The following is a 12,904-nucleotide window of genomic DNA, read 5'->3' as shown; positions in this document are numbered from 1 at the left end:
ACATTTCAACAACGGCAGTTATCCCTGTTCCATTATTGTTTCCTTTTTTATTCATAATGGAAAATTGCCGTCTAAACGCCATACAAAAGGATGTCATCCTTTGTCTGCGCTTTTTCGCACCACGGGCATTTAACGATAAAAACTCGTGTAATTTAAGTAAACGTCTTTGAATGTAGTAAGAATGAAATACGTTATGTCGCGATATTCTATTCGACGCTTCCGAGTGAACGTCTGCAGTTATGCTAAAAATAATGTAGATGCTATGGTCTTAACTATTACAGTTCTTTTCTTGCGAATGCACATCTGCTCAATTATTCTGAATTTTATTTTTAAAACCTAATTTTATATCCAAACTGAATATAAAATTCGATACTTTTCTATTGTAATTTTAAAGTACCAGTTTACTTACTCTTAATCTTAAAAGCAAACTAAACTAATTGAATACTTAACATCGTAAAACTAAACTAAAATAATATATATAGAAATAATATATTCGGAGACGAAATAAACTCGCATTCAGTCCTGTACTTTATAAATCCTATTTATAAAACTTCACATTCTGCAGCTCTGTATGTGGTGCCTTGTGATTTGCTTTTATTATTCAAGTTGAGGCAAATCTTTACATCTATGTTTTCATGATGTAATACAAAGATATTTATTTAGATTTGCAAAATATCATACTGTGCCATATTTCAGTGGAAAATCGATATTTCAGATACACGCCTGACAATTAATAAGACATAGTATGGTTTGTTCCTGATATATCAAATTAACTAGTGCAAATCATAAATTAATAATATAATATCAGCGTTTGCGTGACGGAAAACGATATTGCTGGCAGGAAAATTAGTGGTGGGTGGTGTTAAAATGTTTGTTCTATCGAGCATGTCTTGTACGATCACAGAATCTTAATTGGGTGCCTTAAACGCGAGATGACTCGACATATGATCCTCTTCGGATGACACAAGTTCTTGGAAAATAAATTCGGTCTCAAAAGCGGAATGTTCGTAAAACCTCCTTTTACTTTAAGGGACGTCTCAATTACTTTGAAGGTACTGGTTGGAACATGCCACAAATTACATTTAATATTTCGGGTCTCCATGGAATATTTCGTAGAGTTTATGATGTATTTTTGGTGGTGATAAATCAAAGTTTGTAAACATCACTGTGTAATTTTTGTCGAAATAAAAATTCCACTTAAATTAGCAAGGCTAAGCAGGGTCAAGTAAAAAGTGCAAAAAGAGTGTAACTTTTGCATTAGTTGGGTATTCCTACTAAGAAGGTTCCTAAAAACCCTTTCATAGTCTTTATTAAACTTTATTGTTCTTTTTATATAGTTTGTCCATCTTACATAGGTCAAGGAATACATGATGCTAAAGAAACGGAGAAAGCTCAAAAAGTATCTACATCACTATATTTTAGAAAAAAATGTTGTGTGTGTAATATAGTACAATAATATATAAAATTCTTAAAATGACTAAAAAAGATGGAACTTAAGAACTTTATAAACGATTCCTCATAGGATTGGTTGATTGAGTGTTCACATGTTCTCGCAACTAACTTTTTGTATTTTGTATTAATATATCAGTTTATCACCAAAGTAAAAAATTCAATTTGAATCCAATTTTAATGAATATATTATGACTTATAGTATTAAAAAAATATTAATTTATTAATTATTAATATACAAAAAATTGTTGCCCTCAAATGGCAAATTTACTATAGGTCATCCCTTTTGTATATGTCAGGGAATTAAATTTAGTAAAGAGATTGAAAAATTTTAGGTAAAGTATTTTATTTCATCATATTGTAATACACATATACCATATTTCACTAACATTTAAAATTAGTTATAATTACAAAAAAGATACAAAATTGTTATAATTTTAAGACCTCATAAACGGTTCTCCACAGGATTTGTTGAGTGTAAGATATTCTCAGAATTTTATCTGCATATTTTTTTATTTTGTATAAATATTTGAAATTATAACCGAAGTGAAAAATACAGTTTTTATTCAGTTTCAATGAATATTCATTGTAAAATATTTTTTTAAACAAATACGGTTTTAAATTAATATAAAAATTAATTAAATGAGAATCAAATCTGATTTTTGGGAATGTTATCACTGTTACACTGATAATTCGAAATTATTTTTATATGTTAAATTTTATTAATTCGAAATGATTTATGACGTACTATTCAAAAAACTTCAAGTAACTTTTTTGTCGGATGTCTTCACACACTAATAATTTCGAATCATTTTTATATGTTAAATTGTAATATAGTCGATATTTAACATAGATAGGTCAGAGAATAATTATTAGTAAAGAAATGGAAAAACCTTTACAAAAAGTTTTTATTTCATACCATTTAATAAAAATAACGTAAAATTCACTAACATGATCAAAAAAGTAAGAAAAAATTTGTAACTAAAATATCATATAAACGAAGTCCCAGAGGATTTGTTGATTCAAAGGTTTCCGCAATTATTTTGTTTTATTTGGATATATATTTTAGTTTACAACCGAAATAAATGTATCCAATTTAAATGAATATAATAAATTCATTTTAAGATTAGGTTTTATCAAATTACTTTTTTAAACCCATATAATAAAATAATTGCCCTTAAATGAGAGCTAAACCAGATTCATTTTAATATAACATATTGTATTATTGAGTAGAAATATTTAGATGCATAGTTCGTCCTTTTTAGATAACTTAAAGAATAATTGTTAGTAAAGAAATGGAAAAATTTTTACATGTTATGTTGATGTAATACATTTTACTAACAAGTTCGTAAAAATGAGCAAAAAAGTTAGAAAAAACATGGATTTAGTACCTCATAAACGATTCCCCCTCAGGATTTGTTGACTGAGTGCTCGCATGCTTTCGCAATTAATTTTTTTATTTTGTATGCATATTTTAGTTTATAACCATAGTAAAAATATTTTTGTATCCAATTATAATGAATAAAACACATTTGTTATAAGAGTTTTCAGTTTGAAAAAGAGTGTACATAAATGGGAGCAAAATCAGAATTTTTTTCGGAATGATTTATGACGTGCCACTCAAAAATCTGTAAGTCATCTTTTGTTAAATGTTATTCTACCCTGGTAATTTCGAAAGGTCATTTTTATGTCTAAAAAATTGTATTATTGATTCGCAATATTAAGATATTTAATTTGGAGTGTTTGTTTTGTTAACACACCTTTGTGTAATGAGGTATGAAAACCATTTTACTGACACGAGCCGTATTAAAAACCTGCCGAACATAAAACACAATTAGAACGATCGCATTGTTTGAAGTTTCCCTCAACGTTTTATTCACCGGGCTGATTGTCAACAGAAAATTGTTGAGCATTATTCAAACATTCATCATAATTATTTCCTATTTTCGAACAAAACAAACAGATGTAAAACCACTTCCATTATTCGGGGAAGATATCTCGATCAGCTGGGCCAATAAAATTGTTGGGTAACATCCACGACCGGAGCCAACCGGATTTCCTTGGACGGTTTGCGTTGCGCATGTCAGTTGCCGCCGGCTCAATACTGATGGATTCCGTGGCAGCTAAGGGCAGGATCCTTCCCGCATACTTTTTCATCCACCTCGGGCTAATAAAGTAATAAAACTACTTGATCGAGTCATTAACAATCGTGTTACCTTAATGGCACAGCTGAACTTGATTTATGGATTTGTCTCCCCCTTTGATGTACACAAAAATGATCCTCCAAAAAGAATAAAACCATAATGGATTTATATAAATAAGATTGGAGTCAATTTTTGTTTTCAGATATTCTTGTACCATGAGAATGTATCGATAAAGGAAGTGAAAATGTGCATTCATCAAGTGGTATCACTTCATTGACAATTGTAATGAACACACGTATATTAACCAAATACAAAATGGTGTCTATTTCATTTAATACAATTTTTAAAGGAAATATGATGTAATGTTTTATAACATTATAAGAAAAAGAAATGTATCGATTACGCTAAAATAAAAAATTTACTAATAACAATATGTGTGTTAAAGGAAAATGTAGAATAAACATTGCACATTTGGTTGAAATCTTTGAAAACACGAATCAGATTAGAATAATTGATGTGGTCAAAATAAAAGTTTAATTAAAAGGTATAATATATGCTTAAAGTACCTTCGTTCGCTGGAATTTCGAGTACAAAAATATCCCATCAATTAACGACTTAATTATTCATATGTGCGGGGCCGAATTCGTTACCGCAGCCACCCGGCGGTGGATGTAGGTGAATATTCTGTTAATAAAATTCGTGTCCAATCTCAGGTTGTTTATGGGTTAGATTAAGGCCATAGGGTACATGAGTAACATGGCGCGAACGCTGTTAGCAAACAGGATTATCAGATGTACCCCGTTACGTTAGCGGTGTACAACTGTCACTGTTTTATTTGAGGTTTGGAACATTGATTTTCGGTAATTAATTTGTTTGTTCGATGGATTTGCACGTAGTTTGACGCAGTCATATTTATTAATTATTTGCATAAATAAATAAACAGATACGTAAATCTTATATGTGTAAAATCGATTCAGCTTCCGTTTTTCTACGAAAACTTCCGTGCTGAAAAGTGGAAGTTTCGAACACCGAAGAATTTTTAATGTAGTCATGTGATTTATTACAGTTGGTATTTGACTTATATATTATGTTCTTTCTGTACCATCTCTATTTGTGGGTTTTCGAACATGAGAAAGATCATACAAAATCAAAGGGTTGAACAAATCTGTAAAATTCATATTTAGAGGAACTTTGCGTGTGGTTCTTGAGGAATGAAATATTGTTGCTACCTGTTGGATGACTAAGTCAAATTATCCCCATTGGAGATTCAGTTTAGTGTCAGAATTTAATTCTTACAAACTCCTCCATTAAATTAGTAAACGAATGTTTGAAATTTATACCACCCAATCCTTTAAAGTGTATTTGTTCCTTGCATATAAAACGTAATTAATTTACTTTAAACAAAAAATCGTTTATGGAAGCAACATAAAACTTTTATTACATCAATAACATGAACGTCTTCCACCGACTTGAATTGGGGTCACAACTAGGAACAATGTACAAGTAGAGAGCCGTTCCTCAGATTATTTTTAATGAATATTAACCCATTCCTAAACTCCACTCCCTTTGTTCAAGTGTTAATCTAGGATTTTACAATGTTGCACACAGAATTGAAATTCATGCAGTTGAAATTTGCATATGAATGGCAATACTTGCATCATGTACCACAAAAGCGTTAAAGGTAAGATCATTTACGAGAAATAAACGTATTTAACATTCATTTTAATTTTTCACAACTCAAATATAAAAAATGTTTATTAGTAAACATTAATTGTATTACTAAAGAACACATCCATGATTCTTTCTATATTCGTACATGATAATAAACTGGAACAAAATATATTACGTAATATCATAAAATAAAATGAAAGTGGGTATAAGAACCAGCCATTATTTCCAAAAACACTTTTACCCTCCATTTACCTTGGTCTAATCTAAACGTAGTGGACATTGCTGACCACCCAATTAAACTTATTGATGTAACAAAGTGCTTATTATAGTGCAGATTATAAGTTAATTTAATATGTTAAATTGAAATTGCTACATGCATTTAATACATTCAACGAAACAGGATTAGTTTTGAACATCAACCCATCAGCCAAATAGTGCTCGAGGGAGGTTGCAGGATTTTGTATTTCATTTCTGATAAACATGAGTGAAGGATTTGAATATTGTTATCGTTTTATATCTAACAAATTTTGGTATTCGCAATATGTAATCTCTTTATCATCTATCAGTTTAAATAATTTTAAATATGAAAATATTGGTGTAAAATAATTTTATTTCTTTTCGTGTCTAATAGATACTAACTTTTATAATAAAATCGTGCATATGACCTTACAATTACGAATTAAAATAATAAAACCAACAGACGCAATTTAATTGGTACATAATTAGCGGAATAAGCAGTGCAAATATTTTCCTTGGGGATGTGTACCAATTCGTGGCGGAGTAAGTTACAGACTCTCAGACTCGCGAAATGTATCGTCTATTTGCTTAGAATGTTGCACGAATCCAATTAAAACTAATTAAAATAATAATTACCATCTAATAATCATGTTAATAGATATACAGAAAATATTTTTCGCTCTAGTAAATGTTATTATACAACGTATTCAGGTGAGGCTAACAGATTTCTCGATAAATTTAATTTTAATATTACTAAATTAATTTTATTTTGAACATTTTATTTCATACGAGTAGTTTGCTGATACAAGATTTATGGTGAAGATATTCGGGAACGTCAAGATAATATCGAATACACTCCTTTCGGGATTCACTACTTTTCTACAACTCCAGATTTTGTTTTGTTGGGGTTTTGCAAAATTAATTTAGATTTATTGTTGCGTTAATCTGAAAGTCTTCTTCACTTACTGTTTAATAAAGTTCTTTGTTCGTTTCATCTTGATTAAAACTTGATAAATAAAATTAAAATAGTTCATAAACTTTTACGACGAAAGTTTCTTGAAAAATTAAGCAAGCGGAAACTTTTATCATATTTCATTTTGTTAATTTGTCCGTTTCGCTACTTGGAATTGAAATAGTATATTGTACACATTTACCTGGATTTTACTCGTTAATTTCTTGTTTATCATTTGTAAGTTATAACGTAGCCGTACGTTGGGGGCTTCACCACTATTCACTGTCAGGAGTAAGGTAATATTCAGGAAGCCCTGCAAAAACAGACATTGATCGTGAACGTCTACGTTGGGTTACTTGACCATAATGGTGAATTAGACTGATACATTTATTTCCTGTTCTGACTACATGAATAAATACAAACTGGACATACTAAAGTGAAAATTCCAGACACAAATGAGTGTTGAGGAAACGTTTTATTTAAGGATAAGCCATGCCATACAAATTATGAATTTTGTGAGGTTTGTAAATAATTTAGTTTAAGGATAGTAGTTATTATCCACTTGAATTTTCTTTGTCTAATTTGACACCTAATATTAATTGCATCATATGGTTATAAATGATACTGTTTCACTGTAGTTTATTAGAATATTTTTAAATAATAATAACCTTATCAATGGCTACTCAGTTGAAAATGATTATATTGGCATAACGTTAATATTAAAAAATATTTTTTTTAAATAGAATATAAGTTTATATTTAAGCTAAGACAGAAGAGTAATATGTAGTAAAATGGACAATTAAACAAGCAATAACAGTTTTTTATTAAATTTCAATGATTATTTTGTGCGCAAGTGCCAATTCGTGTCATAAGTAAATATTGGTAGGGAAGCTGAGGCGTGCCTCTAGCCAATAAGATATGTTCAAATATCGACACAAACGAACTTCTCGAATATTGTCGATTTTTCAGTTTCAGAAACTGCTTGAACATGTGTGTGTTTGGTGGATTCAGTTGTGGAATGGTTATACTATGACTCTTTTTATTATGAAATGGCGTCAACCAGTAATAACACGAAATAATTTACTAACATAAGAAATGTCGTTGACATGATTAAATAAATGTGCATTTTCAGTTTAAATTATTATGACAAAATGTATGTTCGCTGGAGAATTAAAATGCTCAATTCCTAATTTGAATACATAAATAGTGAATAACAAATACAAAAAACCACGGATTTACTATATCTTGGCATGATAAATTTGATTCGCTAACGGGAAGTTCATGGTAGTGAAGATATCTGATATAAAAGTTTTTTTGTGATTTGAAAAATCTGTCTTGCCGACTAAATTTACATGACAAAAGCACTGAAAATTCGAATTGTATGTTGTTAATTAGGCGTAAATAAAAATAAAATATTGTTTTTGTTTTCTTCTTGTTCAATACAATACCACTAGACTTCAAACCTTAGGAGCCGTCAGTAAACCTTAAGGAAGGTGGATGTCACCCACATCAATTTTCTGTATTTTTACAAACCCACATAATATATATGTTAGAGTATTGTTGCTATGAACGCGAACATATGAGTGACAACGCATAAATTACTAAGGGTTTGAATCACCAATTTCATCATGCGATCCAATAATTTAACCCTAGGGTTTTGGGTCTACCTACTCCCTTTTGTTTTAATGACCACGTGATTGCAATGAAATTCTTTTCCGAGTTATATGTAATGTTTAATCTACACATCTAAGTTAGGGTGTCTATAAATTATAATTATTTCAAACCTCTTATTAAAGGACTTGTAGGTGTGACAGCGACATGTAATCAATTTACTAGTGGTGAATAATGCTGAATTTGTTCCATGGGTGGTACTGCCATTCTGCAGCAAATACTAACCTTTCTCAGATCTGTTCACTATTAAATTTTGTGAGAGATCGCCCATTACTTCAGGTTAGAAGTTGGTTATTTTTATAATAACATAAAACTTATTTTTTAATATTATTTTATTAGTTTATTATTTCATTATCATTATTATTGTTTCATTGACATTTGGTCAGGTGAAGTGGTTATCAACCATCATATAATTTCTTTTTTTTATCATAACCCACACATTTTTAATTTAACGTCAAAAATTTAGAATATTTGTTGCTATGGAACATGGATAACAACGTACAAGATTTACATCACAAATCTCACCATTGATCTAATAATTTAACCCTAGGGTTTTGGTTCTACCTACTTCCTTATGTATTAATGGTCACGTGGCTGCAATGAAATTCTTTCCAGTCATATGTAATGTTTATTAATCTACACCTACCAATCGATATTAGGGTATCTATAAATTATAATTAACCTTTTATTATGTTAGAGGATCAGTGACACATATATAATTTTTTTAGAGTAAATATCCAACCAAGTAAAATCACTATGAAACTTTGTAAGGGATTGCATATTCTTATTGTTCAGGTTGTTTTTATAATCCTTTTTTTTTAAGTTTTATAAAATTAGCAATATGGAATATAATATTACATTAAATGAATTAGGTATGTTACATGTATATATTATTGGGAAGTCATTAGGTAGTTCATCATTTCATTATCACTAATATAGCTTCATTGTCGTTTGGTCAGGTGGTGCGTTGAATGCACGTTACATTAACATCGAACGCCTACACGCCTGTCACTGATTATTCTATGTGTACGCGTGCAGAATAAAGGTAAAACCTAGGGGAAATCGTGCACTCGACAGAACTACTGCAATGATGGAAATTATTGATGTTAATTTGTGAACCAATCAACAGGATTTGAATTTAGAAAAACCATAATCGATATTCAGAAATATTGATGCAGGCGTGGTGTGATAAAATGGTGTTTGATAATAGACATTGTTTGGAGAGCTACCGGCTGTCATCGGTGATAAAATTGAATAGCGAATTGGTCATGCCGAATTGAAGTAACATTATCATTGATCGCGGATACGTCTGTCATCGATTATTCGTGCTGGAAATTTATGCGCACAGCACAGTGGTAGGTAAGACTTGGACGTGGAAGTCTTCCTGTGTCTAGGGAAGACAGTCCCATGGACAAACCGTACTAGTTTCGTCGTTTGGTTGGCAGCGTCGCCGTCGAGATCCGCCGCCGTCGCTCAGACGTGGCCCATATCGGCGTTTGCACCCTTCCAGTCAGCTGTGCGGCGCGGGTGAGGTATTTCGGGGGAGTAGTGGGGGGAATCGCGACGCCCGGCTACTGCATAGCGCACCACCGAGGCCGGCATTCGCGAGTCGTCTATCCTCCGCTACGTAACGGAGGCCAGTGTGACCCTTTTGGGGTCGTCGCAAATAACCATTTTCACAACATATTCAGGGGCTGTGAGACAACAGGGTTGACGTATGGAGGCTGTGAATGGCGTGTCCGAGGGGGACAAGGGGGGACCGCCTCCCCCCAGCCCCCTCACTGGGTGTTACCTCCTGATCGTCATCGGTGAACCGCACTCCTCTGACCATAAGGACATCATCCTCCAGAGAGTGGCCAAAGGTGAGCAACCTCCGCTAAATCAGTCCAGCCCGTGTGTTCAGGAGGGGGGACACCCCGCCGGCCGTTCGTCTAACGTTAGTTATATGTACCGCCGGCTCAAGCACCATCTCTTATTTCTTTTGGACGAACTAAACGTCACCAAAAATCGATCTTCGGGCTGGTTCCACTTTTAAACAAAACTCTTTGATTAATTATGGCTAAGTTTATTTCATAACATTATTATGCGACTCACGCAAATTGCAACAATATATCCATAAATTTTCATATCACTTTTTTGTTAATGTTTAAATTTACACAATATCCGCAATAAATTTTGCACAACGTTTACCCGAATGTAAATTTGTCCTGATTACTGACATTATAAACTAATATAAATTTGCATACACAAATTAATATGGGACATATTAGCAACGGAGTTATTCTAATATTGATCAAAGTATACACCTTCATATTGATTATTCACCGCCTTGTAGTATATAAACGTATTAATGAAATACTTTGATACACATTATTTTTGGACATTTATTGATCGGTCAATATTAAACAGTTTTATATCGACAAAATAAATTTTACAAAAGTAGGACACGACTAAAACATCTCTGTATTGATCACCAAACTTTGCAATTAATAACATTTTTGATGGTTGACATTAAAAAAACAGAAACAGGAATTCGTTAACACAAAATAATGAATTAAACATTTAAATGCAGCTATCAATTTTTAAAATAAACAGATACGCAAGCTTCCGAGATGCGCTTAAATGCAGTGCTTTATGCAATGCTTTATACATGCGCAGTCCTAAAAGTTACAAAATTCCATTTTTACTTTCGACAAAAGATAAAAAATGTTCACATGCTCAGTGTTATCTTAGACTAAAATAAACTTTAAAATATAGCAAAGAAATTGAAAGTTGCGTGCATCACACATGAAAATAAATAAATGACTCAAAACTTCGCCGTCATGTGTGCGATATATTTATATCGGACGGGAACGTTGTTATCTTCGCAAAATATGTTCAAACATGATGACTGCTAAATTAATAATTCACAATAAAATCAATTATTATTCTTTTAAATATTTTTTATTATTTAATACTGGTTGAAAAGTAAAAAATGTTAAACAGTTATTCAATCATAATTTCACAAATATGTACTAGTTTTTTATACAGCAAATTTAATTATAAACACAATTAGACAAGTGGAATTAAAATAAATAGAAAACAGCATTAACAATTACACTTTAGAGTATCATTGACCCCTGACTAACGTTCTGAATTTAATTAAATGTGTTAATGTTTGTTTATTTTATAGCAGGTACGTAATATTTACCTTATTGTGTTTTATTGACAATTTCAAACATACGTATGTCTCAAAATTATATTTCATCATAATTAGTGGTTACAATAAAGTATTTTAATGTATAAAATGTATTTATAATTCAGTTAGTGTCGATCCTTGATAGTCGTATATATTGATTGAAAAAGTCAATTTTACTTCTCCATTTATTAACGACCCATAAATAGTTTTATCACCGATAAATTATTTCATTCTTTCAATGTAATACGGAAATGTAACCCCTACTAACTGAGCCATAAATACTGGGGGGCCAGCAGAAAGTTTTCTTGTGTCCGAATCGCTTTTAAGTTCCGTGCCATGTCATCCGCGAACTATTTCATGTACTCGTCTTTTGGATATTGATTTTGTTCTTCTTATGTCTTAAGCTGGAAGCCAATTTTGTTGTCAGGGGCTGCAGAGTGCACGGACAATTTCACTTACTAAGATAAAGACAACTGTACTCATATATAATGGAAATGTAACGGAGTTTTGTGGATTGTCGAAATTTAATTCTTGGAGTTTCTGAAATTTTGTTTGCTCGTAACTTTCTTACAGGAGATGTAATGTCTACGACGATGGACTCGACAACTTATTTTTCCTCAAGTTTTGATTTTTTTCTCCTTTACTCATTACTTTGTGTGGTATAACCAATAGATAATAACGAAAAGGTTCACTGTGGTAATTATCAATACGATTTAATAATTGCATGATATTTTAGTTAATGATGTATTTACACGATAATATTTTACCAACTCACTGCAAATGAAATAAAAACGTTCATTAATAATGATAAATAGACCACAACAAAAATGTCTAAAATTAGTTTACCTTTTCAGTGTACACCTGTGCAATTTTTTATTAATTAATTAAAACACGAATGGGCAATAAAATTTATGAACTTAATGAAAATAGATACATTTAACAATTACTATTTTACATTTAGTAAACATTGAACAATTGGTCTCGTAAAAGATTAATTTTTGTGGATCAAATCCATTTTTTAAATCACATAACTGTAACCACGTATCACAAATTTTCTGAATTAAAAACTTGCTTTTACACAAGTAATATCGTTTTACAATCTTGGCAATATCCGCATTTACACATCATCAATGCACATATCAATTACATCGTATTGTAAAAATATATGCATGACAGAAACTAATGCACTTCGGTTTGTATTACCATTTACATAAATGAAACTGTAAACAAATATTTACACCACTACATTAGGATCGTGTTAATTAAAGGGTACAAGAAAGACTAAACAAGTCAAATTTTATCAACAAATGACCTTTCTTTCCAATTTAATATTCAATGTGTCGGCTGACTATTAAAACCTGACCATATAGGGACATTTTAAACATTATGTGAGTAATATCATGTAAATATCATTCTGAATCGGTTGTTTATCGAAACTTCTAACAGCTTCTGATTTGTTGGCACTGATGGATAACTTTAAGATGTTTCCTATTGCACTTTGGAAGTGTCAGCCGGTTAATTACACGTCGAAACAACGGTAATGGCATCGGTGTAACTCACTTCCTTTGACATAAATATTTTTATTCATCGGTCGTAAAACAT

General features: G+C 31.3%; 1 protein-coding gene across 2 annotated transcripts in view; it reads left to right on the top strand.

The window, feature by feature from the left end:
- LOC109607133 (microtubule-associated protein futsch) overlaps positions 1–12,904 on the top strand; it is a 155,697-nt gene that overhangs the window by 82,990 nt on the left and 59,803 nt on the right. The window contains exon 1 of one of the 2 annotated variants that reach the window (XM_049964708.1): positions 9,720–9,986. The exons of the other annotated variant lie outside the window; for it this stretch is intronic. Within the exon in view, the coding sequence (XP_049820665.1) occupies positions 9,842–9,986 (145 nt within the window). The 5' untranslated portion in view covers positions 9,720–9,841. Of the gene's footprint in view, positions 1–9,719; positions 9,987–12,904 lie in introns of those variants that run through there. 2 annotated transcript variants of the gene reach the window in all.

This window comes from Aethina tumida, chromosome 3 (assembly GCF_024364675.1).
Source record: "Aethina tumida isolate Nest 87 chromosome 3, icAetTumi1.1, whole genome shotgun sequence".
In the NCBI taxonomy this organism is placed as follows: Eukaryota; Metazoa; Arthropoda; class Insecta; order Coleoptera; family Nitidulidae; genus Aethina; species Aethina tumida.
The sequence above is the reverse complement of the archived record's forward strand: the minus strand, read 5'-3'. Positions and strand labels throughout refer to the sequence as shown.